This window comes from Carassius auratus, unplaced genomic scaffold, assembly GCF_003368295.1.
Source record: "Carassius auratus strain Wakin unplaced genomic scaffold, ASM336829v1 scaf_tig00216849, whole genome shotgun sequence".
NCBI classification, from domain to species: domain Eukaryota; kingdom Metazoa; phylum Chordata; class Actinopteri; order Cypriniformes; family Cyprinidae; genus Carassius; species Carassius auratus.
Genome location: NW_020528766.1, coordinates 369,632 through 389,724, shown reverse-complemented (window position 1 = coordinate 389,724; position 20,093 = coordinate 369,632). Strand labels below are relative to the sequence as shown.

The 20,093-nt window shown below is 35.3% G+C and overlaps 1 protein-coding gene across 1 annotated transcript in view; it reads right to left on the bottom strand.

The window, feature by feature from the left end:
• Positions 1 to 20,093, bottom strand: part of tcerg1l (transcription elongation regulator 1 like) — a 79,019-nt gene that overhangs the window by 41,348 nt on the left and 17,578 nt on the right. Inside the window, exon 5 of the mRNA XM_026264094.1 lies at positions 11,622 to 11,798. Coding sequence (XP_026119879.1) covers positions 11,622 to 11,798 — 177 coding nt within the window. The remainder of the gene's footprint in view (positions 1 to 11,621; positions 11,799 to 20,093) is intronic.

Sequence of the window (20,093 nt, the reverse complement as noted above, 5' to 3'; positions counted from 1 at the left end):
GCCTGAAAATGTGAAGAAAAAAAAATTATAAAAAAAATGTGAAACATTTAATAGCCAAGCTGAAGTAATGAAATGGCTACAACTAAAACTTAATCAAAAATTTTAATAGAAATACAAAAGGACATGACAAAATGACTAAAGCAAAATGAAAAATAGTAGTTATTTTTGCTTCAATTTTCTTTGAAAATAGATTTGAAAAAGTTTCAGTATTAAATGACCAAGTAAGAATGGCTAATTTTTGGATTATCCAGTTAATTAAAACTTCATTTCTCGTTTGATTATTTTGGATGCAAAAATAAAGCAGACATTGTCAAAAAAGAAACTTACTTTTCATGCCAATAAATTAATAAATAATATTCCACATCGTTTGGCCTTTCATACCTCATACCTCAGTGGACTTATAAATTAAACATTAAATTATTTTTTTTTACTTAAATTGAAATTAGAAATACTGCCTTGGCTACTAATTGAAATCAATCAATCAACCAATCAATAAATAAATCAATTGATAAAAACTGGGTTAGTATTAACCATGATTTGGAAATGCCTATTTCATTGGATAATTCATTAAATTAAAACTTCACACATGAATTTAACTTCAACTCACTTGATTATTTTGGATGCAAATTAGAGGGATAAGATGATTCATATTAATGGCATCAGTGCAAAAACAGTTTTGTGACAATTTCAGAACTGCTAAACAGACTTTCTTTCTTTCTTTCTTTCTTTCTTTCTGTCACATAATCACTCTATCACTGTACTGATCTAGTCTTTTCGACAGTACAGCCACTGTCCTGGAATAAGAATGGCTCCTGCTCGGCAAACTGAATGAAGCTAATGATGAAGATTTCATATATCAAAGGCTCAGTGGCATACATCTTGTGAAAAGAGTCTGCAAATACATCAGACCCTTGATTTTAATAGGACGGCAAACCAGGGCTTCGATAATAACTAGTGTACCAATTCTAGACATGATTGTCAAAAAAAGAACATCCTGAATATGACATAAGGATTCAATAGTGTAACAGATATGCAGGTCAGCGATTCATGGGTTAAATTCTGTTTTATAAATTCAGACTGTTGGTACTAAATGCCAGCCTGGCTGGACTTAAATTACTTTACGATACCCATGCGAGCTTCAAAGAAGAAACGAAAACCCCCAACCCAAATTCCTCCAACACACTGGAGACAAAGGAAACCTTTTTGTATAAGTTCCTTACTTTCATTTTATTATTAATATGTATTTTAATTATGTTTTTGGATTGCATAAAATGGTTAATCCTTGTTATGTGAAGAGTATAAGTTGCAAGCTCATACTTTAGGAAATGTCTCTCCTCACTTTAACCTTCTCAAAGAAAGCCATGTTTCTGCAACCCCCACTTTTGCAGGTTGTAAAAGTTACGACCACACAGGACAGCAGAGAAGCCAAGTCACTGGCTTCTTTTGAACAATGCATTCTATGGAATGTATTCATTAACTTTCTGTTTTCATGTTTTATAAATGTATTACGTATTCCCTTTTGGTACATTTAGATGTTTCCCAACATCTGCAGTGTTATCATGTGTTAAACAAATCTTTAAATGTGTAATTCGATCTAAAAATTAGATCTTTGGTCATATATATATTATGTCTAGTCTTGTTCTAATCGTCATGCTTTGACAGACCCACTTATCTAAAGTAAAGTAATGAAAAATGTATTATTCTGGAATTACGAACGTGCTAGAATATCCCTGATGAAATCGGACAAGTCCTAAATCATTAGGGTGGGTTGTTCCCAGAGACAAAGGAACTTTCCCGCCGCTTCAGATCGCGGATGTTCATTGGGTGGTTCACGCGAAAAGAGGCGTGAACATCTCAAGCTATAAGAGTCGACCGAACAAGGTCCGCCTCTCTCTTCTTTCTCTTCTTCCCGTTCTCCGTTCTCGGACACGTCGCTCCGCGCGGCCTCGGGCCGCGCTCAGTTCTCCTCCCCCCTCAGCACACGGACTGAGGAGAGGAAAGCCATTTTCATGGCTCATTTGGAAACTTTCATTTTCGTTGTTTTGTTTTCTTTTCTTTACTAAGTTTATTCAACTATTCGCCACTCCACACAATGAAGACGAATTCTGGAACATTGTTTGTTGAACCTTTCAAATACCACGCGAAGATGAACGAACACCTCTTTGCAACAAAGGAACACGTGATCCACGCTCACGCCAAGATCCAGCGCAGCTTGCACGCGCGTCACACGGCCTCCGGCCCACGCGCGCAGTTTTCAAAGGACCACGTGACATCACACGTGCGTCGCCGGTACCACGGTCACCCACTGGGCCATGCAAGTATCGTTTTCTATGGAGATTTAAATGCTGCTTTAAAGTGTTGCTATTATTTGATTCGTTGTTGGTTCCACTAAGGTTTACTGACTGATTTTCATACCTGAGCTCATTCTGTGATCTCTCTCGCTTTCTCCACTTCTCTCTCTCTCTCTCTCTCTCTCTCTCTCTCTCTCTCTCTCTCTCTCTCTCTCTCTTTTATTTGGATTCCGTTATGTCTTGTAAATGTTTATTGTCTGTATTTTCGTACGCATATTTACTCTGTGTGATTTGTAGTTTGATGTATTACTAGTTGAATTATTAAAAACCCATATATAAAATGATTGGCCTGGACTCCACCCCACTCACATTACGAGTCACTGAAATGTTTTGGTCTTTAGCTACAAGCTCTAAATTTAGAAACTAAATTTATCATAAGGATAGGATAATATTTTCATGGCCAGAGAATACTTTTCCTTGAATTATAAGGCGTGATAACTTTATTGAAAATTGATAGGTCTACAGTGGTGTGCTGGACATACCACGGTTTGATCTGCAGTAATCTACAGTAAGAGATATCACAACAATTGATATGAAGAATGTAATATTGACATATTAATGAGTAAATTACAGTGCCCTGTGATTAGTATTGGTATTGGCAATTGAGCTATTTTTCATAATCAATAAAATTAAATGTAACTGTCATCTGAGATATATATTAATCAAATTCTTGATTAATTATTCAAATTCCCTATATATCATTTGAGTTAATTACTATGTAAAACTCATTGTTGTTACAATAGTTTATCTGTCTATGTTCATTCTGTTTAAGTGATTCACATTACCTGTGAAATTAGCAGTTCAATCCGGTCTTCAATTATTAATAAAACACAAAACGTGTTGAAGCCAGAGTGACACAAATGTGCAGCTGCTCAGAAACAAATCACAGGTAATGAAGCCGTGAGTGTGTGTGATGCCAAAATACCCAAATTACAACCAAGCGACACTGTGAAAAACTGACTGGCACACATTCAAATGTGCCATTTGCACCTCATCTCTTCTCAGTCTGGTGGTGAATGATGCTCACGCTGTCAATAATCTGGAGAAGAAAAAAACAAAAAACAAAAAAAAAACAATAAAACTGCTTTGTACGGTAGCCATAACGCGACTTGTTGGGTTTACTTAGTTTTGGTTTACATGGCCACAACATAATAACTCGTGGGAACGTCATATTATGTCGTGGCCACGAGATCATTTTGTCGAGGTAACGACATCCTTATGTCGTGGCCTCGAGATGCTATGTTGATGGTACAACATCCATTTCTCGTGGCCAGGACTTCTGATGTTGAGGGAACAACATGTTTTTCTCGTGGCCATGAGTTTAATGCGTCAACAAACCTGTGTGACCATAGCAACCCAGGATTATCAGAGATGGAATCATTTATATTTTATTTTGATTGGATGTTGTTCCCTCAACATAGCATCTCAAGGCCACGACATAAGGATGTCGTTACCTCGACAAAATGATCTCGTGGCCACGACATAATATGACGTTCCCACGAGTTAATATGACGTTCCCACAAATGAATATCTTGTGGCCACAACAAAACCAAACAAATCACTTTACGGGCACCCTATCTTTGCACCCTTAGCATTACTATTCAAAGATGTCATAGGCAGACCGGGAAATAAATATCTCACATATATTAATAATATATCATTTGATAGACAACAATATACCTTTGTTGCCTTGCAGTATACAAGCATCAAAATCATGCCTTATGCCACATTATTGTTCAATAAAATTTATAATAAAAGTATAATAAAAAAGATTCATTAAAAAATATATATAAATAAACTTTTGTAATTTTAAAAGATGTCTGTAAAAAGAACACAAATAAATAAATCAATACACAGCTACCCTTGCTTCACAATATCTTCACTTGCTATTTACTATTACTACTGATAATTCAAATACAAATAAAGTATTAGTAATAACAACGTGTTGTTTATCATCATTGTTATAATCAGGTTATTTTTTATTATTACTACTACTTCTACTATTACTACACATTATTTTCCTGAGGACAACTGCATTTTACTATATACCACTACTACTAGTAATAATACTAATAAAAATAATAATAATTATTATTATTATTGAAATCAACCTATAATTGTTTTATTATAGTCTATGTAAATGTAACTGGAACAGCAGGAAGTATTTAAGATTAGAGCAATTTTAAGGTGTCATGCAAGCCTGATAGATCTGCTAAATCAGGACTCCATGCAGGGAATTTCCAGGGGGCAAAGCGCTCATCTAAATGTGGTACCAAATTCATAGCAAGCATCCTCAGAGTCATTAGTGAATCTCTCTTAGTTCGGTCTGAGTGCGTAATATTAATGAAAGCTCTGCTAGAGACCTCTCCACTTTAATCATCCTCCCTCTCTTGCTCTTTATCACTCTCCGGTGACCTTTTCAATCAATTAAAGCTGTAAGGCTGACCTGATCAGTGTGAACAAGAGTAGTACAAGCAGTCCACAAGTCCATGAGCTGGGAGAGCTGAGAGCTGCAGCTGAGCAAAAGCCTTTACCCCTTTACCATATATACAGTGTGTTTATATATATATATACTACCATTCAAAAGATTGGATTCTCTACTTTTAAAAAAAAAAACATTTTCATTTATTATAACCATTTAAACTTTTCTATTTTAGTATATTTAATGTTATTTATTGCTGTGATGGTAAAGCTGAGTTTGCAGCATCATTACTACAGTTTTCAGTGTCACAAGATCCTTCAGAAATCATTGCAATATGATTTGCTGCTCAAGAAACAGTTTTAATAACATTTTGCACTGCTTAAAAATATGTAATTTTATTCATTTAGCAGATGCTCTTATCTAAAATATAAGTCCATGCTTCACTTTAAGAGTTTTGAAGAACCTTTAACGTTCATAGAATCTTTTTTATTGCATAAAAGGTTCCTTATAATGAAAATGGTTGCTTAATCAGTTTTGTCATGGATTTTGGTTATTTTGCTGTTGTAGGCTGGACGGACCTTTTAAATAACTGAAATCATTTGGCGAAGTTATATGTTTATGCAACTACTTTAGCCATGCATTTCTATGAATATATATATATATATATATATATATATATATATATATATATATATATATATATATACACACATACAGACACTCTCCACTTCATTCGTGACAGGCACTATTCAAACTAGTGTGGAAACGGTACTGTGCTCACAGCGCGTGATCTTCCATTTCAAGCACAAAGGCGCTGGTGCGCGCTGTAGTCTTTATCATTTCATATCAAAGCACGCATTAAACTACGTGCATGCCATGTCATGGTCAGTTTAATTCAAGTTACCAAAAAGGTGTTTAAAGCTACCTTAAAACTGTGCACGCGTGTAATATAATTCACATGAATCACATTTAAGAACATGTCTCTGAAATGGTTTTCAAAACTGTCCTGGAGCAGCCTAGCAGTGTCGCCCTCATATTACACACCTGATTTAACTCGTCAGTTCATTAGTAGAGATGTGAGTGAGTGAGAAAATGTAAAGATAGTTGAGAGAAAATACGATGCGTTTCAGACCCGTGTCACGTTCAGCAGCGGCAGGTCTTAAAGAAATAGCAGCCAAAACAAGCTAATAACCAGCTGTTTGAAGGCTGTTCATCAAAAAGAGAAAAACAAGGAACAAATCAATAAATTTTAAAGCTTAGGATTCACCTATATTTAATGTAGAAATTAGTGTTTTATAACTTAAATTTAAATTTCTGTATATTTCTGCTGAAATTCACCGGTTATATGACTGTTCTTATAATCCGTTTATATGAAAATGGTTTTAAGTTAAATTAAATTAGAAGCCATTTTTTTAAGTAAAACAAAAAAGTTAAAATTGATGGCTCAATTATACTTAAATGCTGAATGGCTATATGGTTAAACATTAGGGGAAAAACTATTTTATAGAGAGATCAGTAGTATTGGTATCAGTGTTACTGGCCTTCAGTCATAAAAAAAGATGACATTAAACAAATATTAAAAACATATTGTCTTTGTGTCCTTTGTACATAAATTTGAAGATTTAAAGTAAAATTATTGCAATGAATTGTGATTTATTTCAGAAAAAAATGTGATTCGTTTCTTTTTTCGATATATATAAAATATCTTTTATTAATCATCTACATCCATGCACAACTTTTATTATGTAATAAGAAGCTACTTTTTTATGTCTTAAAAGGGTTGTAAATCTAGTTCAAGTAAATATTAGCACGCCATAGTCAACTTTTATCAGGTAATTTCACAACAAACATGTTTAAAGTGTGTGAAATAGAATATTCTCATTGCCACTGCCTCAAAAGACGGTGATCTTGTAGCATTGTATCATTTGGCATTTCCAATTAATGTAGACCTGTTACATTCTTTATTATTATTACTATTATTATCATTATTATTATTAGGCCTATTAATATTATGAAGTTACTTTTATTATTAAATTAACATTGCAATTAATTTGCCACACAATAATTACTGCATAATTGACGTCCTGCAAGGATAACAAAAGATTCGGCTATTACTCCTCAATTATTTTTTTCTTTTAAGGTCTTTTATAACAAGTCTATTATACAAATTATAATTGTTTTCACTATGTACAGGCCACAAGAGAAATATTAAGAGAATAAATTAAAACAGTTAATCATATAGCCTACTGTAATGAAGTAGATTAATCTTTCGTCACCGTAAGAGAATATGTGGTTTCAGATGCCGAAAGCATTACACTGTCATTACTCTTTCATTCCATTTTTTTCTTTCACTTTATGTATAGCGAATTGACTGAGATTAAGACATTCCAAACGTCTTTAAACATTATGGTTTAAAACTGAAATATTTCCAACATTGCGATGTATCCCCCCACCTCCATATTGAAAATGTTCCACTGTATTGTATCGAACCGAACCGTGAATTCTGTGAACCATTACACCCCTAAAATATGCATATAAATATAATGTCACATGTTTTGTCTGCAGAATGTTGTAGTTGACCCTCTGGACTGACCAACTACTGTTCTGAGTTAAGTTTGTAATTAGGAAATTAGCAGAAGACAGATAGAGAAAAAGAGCATATACTCCTCCCCTCTATCTCTGTCGTTCACAGTAATGATTTATCAGTTGAAGGTGTTCTCAGAAAACTCCAAATTAATCTCTAAAGTGTTATCTCCCAAGCAGTGAATACCCTTCTTATGTAAATCATGACCTACTAATGCTGCTGTTATCAGACATAATGTAATTTGCATAATTGTCCCCTCATTCAGCAGCCCAGCTTGTTTAAATTTCGGCCTTTGGCTTTTGGTGGGTCACACCTTGTGTAAGTCATAAAAACTCCACGAGTGGCATTTGCATAACACAGACTCAAAACTTCATCCACATTTCTAAGTCAGAGACAGAATTACATCATTGTTTAAAAGTTTTTAAACTAACACTATTATACAATCAAAAACATAGTAAAACCAGTAATATTATGAAATCATTACAATTTCAAATAACTTTTTTCTATGTTTACATGATCATTCAGAAAACATTTTTACATTCTAATTTGCTGCTCAAGAAACATTTCTGATTCTAAAATATTTTGAAATTATTAAAAAATATATATTTTTTATGAAAGATCAAAAGGATTAACGATGCAGATCTGTTTTCAAAACCTATTTTGATCATATTTACCTTGGGTGTGAATAATTTTGATCACAGCTGTATATGATGTAATGTGCTGTAATTATGACTCAGATATTTTGTTTCTTTTCGTTTTTATCACTGCAGAAACACATCTTTATGTCTGAGCCAAGAACAACTTCTCCCACATCAGTGCAAGGCATCTAGACATCATGAGCTTTGGGAATTTGGCAGACAACATATTAGTTCAACTTATTTTGCAACATCTCAACATAAATAGACAAAAAGCCTCTGACACAAACACAGAAATAGTTCTGTCTCTATTTACTCAACTTCATGCTGATACTGTTATCCTGCTCAAAAACTTTTCACACTGTGATACATGATTTTGGCCATACAATACTATTCCTCTATCATTTACTTGCAGGGAAAAAATTGGTTTGGCAACAATGGCGTCGCATTCAGGGCATCGGTTGAAAGCCTAATCTCTCAGCACAGATGTGTAGGACTCCTATAATTCAGGCATTTGAAGGGAGCTCAAATCCGCCTCCATTGGCATTAAAAGACTCCTCACAGCGTTGGCACTGACAGAGACCATAATAAACTCAAATAAGGAGATCAAACTCAACTCATTCATATTGATATAATATCAACATCTGCTTCAAAATCATGCATCTATTATGACATAGTTCAGCATCCACAAAACTCCTTGTTGGCTCTGTTTCAAAATCTAGTGAGCTGCATACATTTGCAACAACTTAAGGCATCATAAGCATGCTCCTATCATTAAGGTTGTTCCAAAAGGTAGGCAGCATATTATTCTAAAATACCTTCAGATTGGCTTTCAAAGTTATCATTGCATGAAAAGCATGCACTGTGCTTGCCATCTAGGATGGAAATAAAAGCACTTTAGTTGCCAGACAAAGTGGAGAAATCGTTTGATGTATGTTTTATATATATATATATATATATATATATATATATATATATATATATATATATATATATATATATATATATATACTTATTTTTTCAGAATTAAAAAATAAAATAAAAATATTAATAAAATTCATCTCGTGATTAAAAGATGACTGTATTTGAATGTGCTGTGTATTTTTATGCTTCATCATTAGATTGGGAACGTTTTTTTTTCATATTTATTTAAATAGTAACACAGATTGTTTCAGCACAGCTTCACATTAATAAACAGGAAAATATTGTTATAAATGTATTATAATGAATCAATTATAAAAATAAATTTTTTGCTATAAAGCAGTTCTACAGAAGAGAATAATGTTAAAATTCAGTTCAATAACATGTCAATGTTCATCAGTTATGAAACAAATACAGAACAGAAAATGATAGTGCCACCTCAAGTCAGTTCAAAGTTGTTTCAATTCAATTTAATAATGGTGTGGATTTTGCAAGTTAGTGTAACTATCCATTTTCAATTCAGATTTTGTTCTCATCAAATGCAATTTAGTTAAATCGATAAAGCATGAGTACCGCTATTTGTATGATGCTCAAACTTGAGATTCCATTTCCATTAAGATGCTTACTTAAAAGTCAACTGTAGGCTGTAGACAGCACGATATCTGCAATGTGGCTGAATCGTGGCTCAAATATATGAATTTAAAATGAACGATAAACTTAAAAATTCATTACAAATGTGTAACATAAAAAATTCTATTTCATATACGTTAATAAATATTTTATAGAGTACATGCTTTTTTACTTTTGCATACTATATAGCCATTCACAGACATTGTAAAATAATTGTACATATTATTTGTATAATATAATACATGATACATGAGAATTGATAATATAAAAAGTAATTACTGTGCAGTGGTATTTCAGCCGGATTGTACTGTAGGTTAATAAATAAGACTTTCTACTGAGCTCGCTCCCTTCTGTGTCTTATGTAAGTTATCATCCTTAAACCTTGCATCCAGAGAGAGAAATACACCTCCGTTATCTCCCCTCACACAAAGTGTACGATAATCATTTCTGCCTTAACTACTACATTGCAATCAGAATAATTTAAAGCATCATTAGAGTTCACATGCAGTGGGCTGATGCTGCGTGGACCAGACATGAAGAGTGATCCAGTTGCCACAACATCAGACAAACATGCATATACATCGTTAGAGCTAAATTAAGAGCCCTTCGGGGTTTGTTGGCCTGTTTGCTTTAATGTTGCTTTTCAGGCCTGGCTAAAAGGAAGTAATTCCAGGGGAGGATTCCTGTCATCCATACAGGGTATGTTGACAACCACGGCCACATTTCCTATTGATTCACAGCAGAGAATTCATCCCTCACACCCACATACAGTACAAGACCAGAGCTGAAAAATAAATACATTTGCTCATAAAATATATAGATCTGCACTCAGACTCATGCACACACTCTTATTGACACCCGCGCATGGTTTTTCACCTCAGGCAATCCAGCCGCAAGAGGGACTGAACAAGTTCAGTGAACAACAAAGGAAGGAAACAGTTAATCAATATGCATGAAGGCAGAGAAAGTGAGAAAAAGAAAGACAGGGAAATAAAAAGGATACACTCTGTCTGTTTCACGGCTGTACTTGAATTCAGTTCAGTCATTATGCACTGACCCTTGATTTAAACATGTCCACTTCAGCAAAGAGAAACTCTTACTCCTTTCAGAGAAATGGGAATGTTATGGTAAGAACAACACCACAACAAACTCAGCAAGAAGATAGGTGCTCAAGCAGCAACATTTCTTGTAATTGCTTGGGGAAGTCCAAATCGACAACCATAAAACCCTCAAATTTCATCTAAAACTCTGCATCAAAGCAGTGTACGCAAACACACTAACTCAGTTTTTACTGAAATGCACTGTAAAACCTTGATTTTCATGCGTGCTGAGTTTAAAGTGATGGAAAAAGACTATTTCTGACAACCCCTGACTAAAAAACTGTGATATTTGCATAACGAAAGGCATTTGCAATTACAATTCACCAATTAGGACATCAGAAGCTTTGTGAGAAAGCAGGCCCTCATTATGAACCCAAGAATCATACCAAGTGGGTCAGACAAAACAACACAAAGCAGGTTAGTTTAAACCTGAGGCAGAAGAAAAAAAGCTGAAGCAATGATGAGGAAAGAGATTTACTGGCAACATTTAGTCAAGACAATCTATGTAATCTTTGTAATCTTTGGTTTATGCAAAATCATGAGTACATTAATTAAAAACAAAAATTTGTTCTATTTGTGATTCTTTCTTTTGGTCTTATCATTATGTCACAGTAGGTAACAAAAAGTGACTGAATCCCTAATTCACTTCGGTTACAAAACATGTGTCCTTACAAGTAAGTCATTGAATTATCCACTCACCCGAGTCGTCTGAACAATAAAATATTCGCAATCATTGCGACTGTACCGTTACATCACAATATGTTACTAGAAAAGCTTCACAGATTTGAAAAAAGCCAAGCTTCTGTCTTTGCAAAACATTATTGCGTTAAAAGGATTGCAACTTTTAGTTGGTTACTCCCCAGAACCGCAGCTATAGAATCCTTTGGGACAGCGGCAGTGTTTGATAGGCAACCATTGGGGATTTTTTTTTCACAAGCACAAGGACACTAATGAAAGCATTTTCTTTCGTATCCCTACCTGTGTGAGGTGCCGTTAGAAAGGGAAGATTGAGGGGTGAGAGCGAGAGCAGGTGGAGAGGGTGAGCAGAAGAGACAGATGGTCCCTGTGTCACGTCAGAATCCATCGCCATCATGGCTGCTGCTGCCAGAGCGATCCGTTTAGAACTTCCTACTCGCTTAATGGCCATGGGACAACCTGAAAAGAGAAATAAAGATTGATAATAGAAGTGCATTACTGTGCTTTGCAGAACAATGCCTAACAGTATTTTCTGCTAGAACTTTTCTAATGAAATGTTCTGAGAAATATTTATTTTGTTGGCTACGCTTGGGAACTAGGATGGAAAAAGTCAGTGTGGATTTTTTTATTCCATCATGCTGACTATTTAAAGTTACCAATAAATGAATTTATTTTTTAAAAAATTTTTTGTAATGGAATATTGCATTGTTTAGGATTTATGTGTGCACATAACTGTTATTTTAAATTCATGTGCCCTCATAAACTTTAATCAAATTATACCAGAGCATAATCATATCAGAGCACAGCAAATAACAAATAACAGTCCATTCAGTTCGCAATGGACAAAATCAAATCCCGCCATACTTTTTTTTTTCTCATTTAAAAAATAATAATAATAATAATTCACTTCACTTGCATATACATCATTATAGGGATGAAAAGATGATCACAAACTCTTACGCAGACATTAAATACATGTTTTTGGAGGTGTTAATGTTAGGTATATTGAAGTGACTTTAATCAGTTTTAATCATTATAATCTATAATATGCCTAAAAAACATAATATGTTACTGTGAGAAATTAAAGAGGGTCAATTTTGGCTTTAAACTCTACAAAACTAAAATAAAAAAAATGCTAAAAACGAGTCCTATAAATAGAGATAATTCCATGATCTGCATCAGTGGAGATTTGAACATAAAGTATGTGTATTCTTCCCACTGGATACTAAGAGCAGGCATGTCTTTGTTCTTGGCTACCAAACATTTTCATGGGCTTTTGCCTTTGTGTTTCATCGAAGCCTTATCAAATCTGAGCATGCAATCCCCCCCGACACACACACACACACACACACTAATATCTACTATATGTGAGTGCATGAACAAGACAAACTCTATAAATGCACATTAGACACATTAGAAAAGATGCGATTTGTAACTGAGTATTGTTAGGAACACACTGCAAGCAAAAATGCATTTATGCTTTTGACAGATATAGTTTGTAGCAAATGCATGAATGTAATGTGGATGAAGTTACATGGCATTCCAGTTATGTGTTTTATCAGTATGTGCACTTGCTGGGAATCAAAGCCATGACCTTATTGTTGCTTACTGCAAGCTCTACCATCTCCTTATATCCTGTACAAGGCAGAAGTAAAATGGTAAAATGGTTTTAATAACTACACTGTTAATACAAATATTTCAATATTTCAAATTAAATCAATGTGTCACTTGCAGTTTGTAATAAAATATTAAATTTAGTAGTAATTTCAGACTGAAAATTGTTTCTACATCAATTTTGTTTTTCAGCATATGGATTTTTGATCTAAAGATCTAGAGAAAGGGCTCGTGCATTGAAACATAACTTTTTCAAGATTTTTTCCCTTTTTTTAGGTTTAATCTGGTTGCTTTGGTTCATGCTTTAAATGAGTGCACATCTTTTCAAATTGCACAATAAGTGCATTGAAAAAAAAATGGTGGTGATTTATTTTCAATAATTTTCACTCAGAAATTACCAGTCAATTTCACAAATACAATAATGACAAAGAAACAGCATTGTTTGCACTATTTTCACTATAGATGAAGATTTCATTGTGATTTATCTGGCCGCATTGGTTCATACTGTAGCTTGTTATTGCAGATCTTTTTGAAAAGCATTAGAAGGAGAAAAATAGGAAAATAAGGCAGCTCAAAAATGGTAACAGTCATGCTCTAAATGCACCAAACATCACTGTGTTGTCAAAACCATGATGATGATCCATTATTAGTCACCTGGGTGAGCTTACACACATGTGCCCGTCTCATCTCCACCGTTTTCAGCTCCTGCCTTCCCTGAGCGAGGGAAATGCTATTTAACGAAACCTTGAAGAGGTCTTTGGAGTAAGCAGGCGGGTGCTTCTTCCACGATAAGCAGCAGAAACACTTTATCTAATGGTACTGAGTGGGCGAATCACAGCCAACCAGAACAGTTAGCATGTACATGTACTGGACTGGAAATCAGGCCACTGGGGAATATATCATATGGAACGGCTCCAGCACATCGACTCTCCCATACTGCGAGAATGCTTTAGAAGGCGAAAAACAACTGAGGGTTGGGGGGAAGGAATAGTCTGTCATCTGACAGCCCAAGCAAAGGGTATGGGGACTGCAGATTAAACTCTACTAACATTTTAGCTTGATAGTAATGATAAATGTGGATCTAAACGCTTCACTTAAACACCTAGCCGCTGGAGATGAAGTGACAGGTGCACAGATCACATAAACAATGCATCGTTCATCAAGAGATGCTCTCTGCGGACATGACATGAAATAGAAACCTTGAATTACACATCCACCGGGAGCTTTTCTTGAAAGCCTGCCCAGCACACCATGTGACTTCAACAGAGGTAAATCCTAAACAGTAACATAGAGGTCAATAAATAGCACTCATGGTATTTATATGTATATGTATATTTATACAGTATATAACATCTTTCTTTATGTTGGTGCTGGGTTCTGCCTTAACAAAGAGGGAGATACACTATAAATACTGCTGTGGCGAAAGGCTGCAGGAATGAGGCCATTTTTTTCCAGTCTCCAGGGAAGCAATTATTGCTGTGCTCCTTTAAGTGTCCTCAAACCTGCCCAAAACAAGTCCTTACAATTTATGCTTTCACAAATAACGTTTGAACCACAGCCAATGATTGTTCTGACATCCCCCTCATGATAATATACAGTATATCTATGGAGATCCTTCAAGCTACAGTACGAGTTGTCCCAGAAATGTGAATATATATTTTTATATATATATATATATATATATATATATATATATATATATATATATATATATATATATATATATATATATATGAGCCTTTAGATTTTACGATTTAAGCCTTGTCCCAGATACTTCAAATGTTGTAATATTTAAATAGTAGCATTTGATGTCTGTCATCTAACATTAATTAGAAGGCCTATGTTTATGAAACATGATAATCTGAACAGAAAGTGAAAAAAAACAATAAACATGTTAACCATTTTAATATATTTGTGTATACATATTTATATCAACTTTGCACAAGTACAAAAACTACAAGGAGCATGCATCAAGACAACAAAAAGATTAAAGATCAAAATATACAATATCATGTGAAAATATAAGACACATACTTAAATTAATAAAAACCTAATGAACTTTAAATGTTTAAAATTAAGTTTTCACCATAGCATAATTAATACATAATTATGGATTCAGTGGAAATTGTGCTGTTTTTATAATGAATACATTTCTATTTTAAATAATAATAATAATTGTTTCTATTAATTGAAATAAAGATGAAATATTATTAAATTGAAATATTGGATAAAAAGTTGAAGCTGGAGTACTACAATCACAGAAATTAAAACAAATTACAGCTATATATATATAAATATATAAACAAAGTTACTAAAACTTACACTAAAATGAAAATGAATCTGAAATATAAAAATTTAAGATAATTCAGAATATTAATAAATACTAAAGTAGTATATAAATAAGCATAAAATGACTGTGAAAATGATAATGTAGCAGAAAAAAGACAGAATACTCCTGTTATGGATGTATTTATTGGACTTTGTCAGTAGACAAATTAAATAAACTAGTGAGAGTGTAAAAAGTGTTTTAAGAAAAACCTGCAAACTTTTAAGAGAGGTTACTTTCTAAAAGTCCACAGGGCCAAAATTGCAAAAAGGTGCAGAAACACCCTTTTATTTGTGTGTGTGTGTTCATGTCTGAGTGTGACATGTTTCTACCAGTCTCTCCCCTCTCTCTCAGGGGGTCTTGTTTCAGAGAAATTGAGCATAAAGATTCAGGCCAAGACGAGGGTAAATGTAGCGGGAGCCTTCAGCGCTCTAGAGATGTCCATCCTGCTGCGGAGCTGAAATGGCGAGTGATTGCACTTGTGAGACTTTGGCTACTTACGTGTGCTTCACAGTACAGTGCCATCATCTTGATTCACAGAGAGGCTCAGTGTTGGGGTTTCTGTCTCTCTCGCTGTGCTGTCCTCCCACTGTTCCCTCATTTAACTGGTTAACAAACCACCTACTTCATACCCTCTCCCTGAAAACATCTTATTCTGCTGAATTATGCTACCTGTCTCCCCGGACTCCTCCTGCAACACAGAGGCCAGATAATAATGCTGAGCACCAGTCATTTATAAAGTTAGTTGAGTAAGAAGTTTGGTGGAAGCACAACAAAGACAAGGGTAAGAAAATAAATACTGAATGCTCATTTTTCTTGATCATAATTTTTACAGTTAATCTGCCCTTGTTAGAATAAAAAGAACGTTTGCCTTTCTAATCTAATAACTCTGAAATGTCTTTCAGTCAGGCAAATCCAACACGTGTTCATTTCTCTGTCTTTTACCACTGACTACAGCTCTAATACCAGTAATACTGGGAAATCTAATAACCATCATCTAACTCTGCTCATACATACTGTAACTAACGCTCCACTGTTTCCGCTGAGCTCTGACAGTTTGATCAGCTCTTTCTGTGTGTTTTAATCTTTCCATTGACATAGAGGCTTAAAAATCCCTGATGGCAAACCTGATTTTCACACTATCCCTTATGTTCTGTTCTGGTCATTTTTGACCCGAATGAAATACATTTTCCAACTAAGTTTTGTAGAAACGTAATTTTCTGTAAAGTTGCTGTGCAATGATTTGTGTCATAAAAAGCGCTAAACTTTAAATAAAATTAAATCCCAGGAAGGGTTAGGGGTCTTGGCTGATGTAAAATGCATTGCCGGGATATGAACAGGTGCCAATATGTGTTGATTTGAAATTGTGTTGGTTGGCTGATTTGTCTTAATGGAGGGCAAAAGTATTGCTGCATGCTCTGCATATACATTTTCGAACAATGAAAGTCATTGCATGGATTTTGTGAATAATATGCATTCAGACAGTGACTTATGGTGTATAAATATCAGGCCAAATAAAAATGTTTTGACATAAAGTGACTGGAAATATGTGACTTTGAGCAATGGAGAAAAAGTAATATCATGTCACCTGAAAAATGCAGCAAAATTTACCCAGACCAAAACATTTCAGGTTTTGCAGAAATGTATGTAGGCAGTCATGTATTTCCAGTGAACTTGGTTTGTGGAAATGCAAGTGTGCAATCAAAAGTCAAAACTCAACCATTTCTTATTAAATTAGTTTGTAATTATCAACAATTGTCTAATCTGTGTGTAATTTTACTTCAAAGTATTTTTAAGAGAAACAACTGTTGATATACTTAAATGAAACTACTGTAAGAGCTCCATTATGTCTCTTAAAATATAAAAGAGCAAACTATCAGTTCAATTCCTATGGGTTTGCTTCAGACACCGCTCAACAGGCTATGCCCTTGAAAATGACCTAACAAACTATTTTGTAGACATGTATTTTCATTCACAATCATTCTTTCATTCACATTCATTGGAATATACCAATAGAGTTCCACAGTGTATAATTAGTATTCACACACAGTCTGCAGTGAAAGTGTGTCAGACAAATCAATGTTTCTTATTTCAAATGGGAAGGATTCTGTTTGAACTAGCTGGAGTCATATGCGAAGGAGCGTGTGACTGTTGCACTGCGGTGGATTCTTCTGGCACAGATAAAGTAAACAGAGTTGCTTTCTGTTTCCTACATATTTTGATCTGCTAGCATGAATGGGGTGTTAGTGATTTCAGCCTTTATCTCTAATGAGATAGAAGTATTTCTCAAATTTTAAGTCTTGGTTATGAATCTCACTGTGGCACAAAATGAAAGCATGAAACGTTCCATGTGAAGGTGTTTAAAGCCTCATTAAAGCTCCCACGAGAGCTTCGGCGTGATCCATTCAAGGTGGGCCAAAACGCTTCACTGCGCTCTTCTAAATCGCCTGCTCAACTTTTAAACTCTATTTTCCAGAAGCTGCGTATTTCTTGACAAGGCAACCAAAGTGACTTTTCACGTTCCATTAGGTCCTGTCAATAAGACCAGGCTAAAATTCATGAAGATGAAAAATGAGATTTCAGAGCAGGTCTGTGAAGCAGAGGAATGGTGGGTTAAAGTAAAAATGACTTTCTGGCCTAGAAACCACACTGTAGATCCTGAAAATGCACACAACAGAACAAGTCCTTTTCAGAAAGCCCTAAGGAAGTATTTTAATGCTTCCACCCATTAGATGATAAATGAATGACAGCGAGCAAGCTAAAAAAAAAAAAAGCCTGAACTAGTCTGGTAGCCTCAATCACCTTTTTTTGGAGGCATTTTTTAAATTTCCAATTTTTTTATTCATGAATTGCTACAAAACGTATTTTGTTTAGATTGATTGCTTAGTCTAAGGAATAATAATAATAATAATAATAAATACAGGAACCAAATAATTTTAATGTAAATTTCAATGTTTCCTGCACCATTATTCAGCAGTGCTATGCTCGAACTGGTCTGTATATAGATATATAATTATGTAATTTTATTATTTTAATTTGATAGTTTCAGAAATGTTTACACATTTTAATATTTATTTATTTATTTTGGAATAGAATAAAATCCTCATACAAGTGAAAATATACTTTCTCATATATTAAATTTGATTGTTGAAATGTTGACCCTGAAGTCCAAACATTTAAAAAAAAAAACTGCCTGTAGATCTCAGAGACAGGATAACATCAAACTACACATCTGGGAAAGAGTTAAGAAGAAAGAAAAAAATCTGCTGCATTGAAGGTTCACAGAAGCATGTAGTCTCCATTATCCATAATCGAAGATGTTTGGAGCAACCAGAACTCTTCGTTGAGCAATTGATGGAGAAGAGCCTTGATTAGACTGGTGGCCAAGAAGCTGGTGGTCACTCTAGTTGACCTCCATGATCATATATACAGATGGGAGAAATATACAGAAGGACAAATCACAGTAACACTCCACCGATCTGGGCTTCATGGTGGTGTGGCCATACTCAATCCTCTCCTTAGTGAAGATGCATAAAAACACTTTAAATTTGCAAAAAAAAAAAAAAACACCTAAAGGACCCTCTGACTGAGAGAAACAAGATTCTCTGGTCTGATGAACCTCGATTCCAAGCATCATGTGAAGGAAAGGAATCACATGAAGGAAACCAGTTCTGCTCATCACCTGCAGAGTAAACATCCCAAAAGTTTCAAGAGTTCACGCTTACATATAATTAGCTGAGGTATGGTATGCGTATTTGGCGTGCTGTCCAGGGAAGGGCTCTGAGCTCGGGAATGATCCGAACCTAGAGTACCCCCCAAAAAGCAAATGGACAAGAGGACAGCTGACAGATTAAGAGCACCCCCCAAAATAGCATTGAGTTCTGGTGGGGGCTGATTTTATTTTCTGAGAAGTCATCTCATTGGCGGGCCAGAAGAGCCTACGTACTCCAATGGGAGCGACTTAAGCATTGGGAAGGTAGGCCCTACCGGCTGCAGGTACTGGACTATGTGGTTAGAGGTGCCCGGTCATTAGGGCTCGGGCCGATGCTCAATGGGGCTCACAGCGTTGGAATGGTGAGTCCTACAAGGCGATGAGGAGGAACGGCGGGGTTTTATAGCCCGTTCAGGAGGGCCCTGGTTGCCTCGAGTGGAATAGGTCATGGTGTCGGCATACGGGCCCTACTGGCTGATAAGCACCTGCTATTCAGAGGCCGAAGGACAAATGGCTGACCGAGAGAGCCCATGAAGCCTCTGACTGGAAATTAAGACTCAGGACGACGGACGTCTAGGTCCTCTCGGTTTGGCAGATAAAAAGATTTTTGGGCTGACCGACAATGAGAATCTTGCGACATCCGACGTGAGGTCGATACTCACGACATCGGATGGATGAGACTCGCTTGGGGCGAGCAAGTGTTTGGTGAGGCACGAGTGATCGTGGATCCGGAAAAAGTGGTAGATCTGATAAATCCCCGGTACAGATCTCTTTGTTAGAAGGAAGATTGGGTCTGTGATAGGATGACAGACAGAGCAAATCAAATACTGATTAATCGTCAATGGATAGAGGTAAGTCAGCAATATTTATATTGTGGGATTGATTACTAGATTGTGGTCCACCTGTGTTGATTAGACTAAGTATCTGATTGTGCTCCTCCTGAACTTTAGGACACGTCCCAAAACCATTCAAGCTGGCGGTTATCAAGCCTCTTATTAAGAAACCAGAACTAGATCCTAGTGTACTGGCAAATTATAGGCCTATTTCAAATCTTCCATTTATGTCTAAAATTTTAGAGAAAGTTGTGTCTGCTCAATTGAGC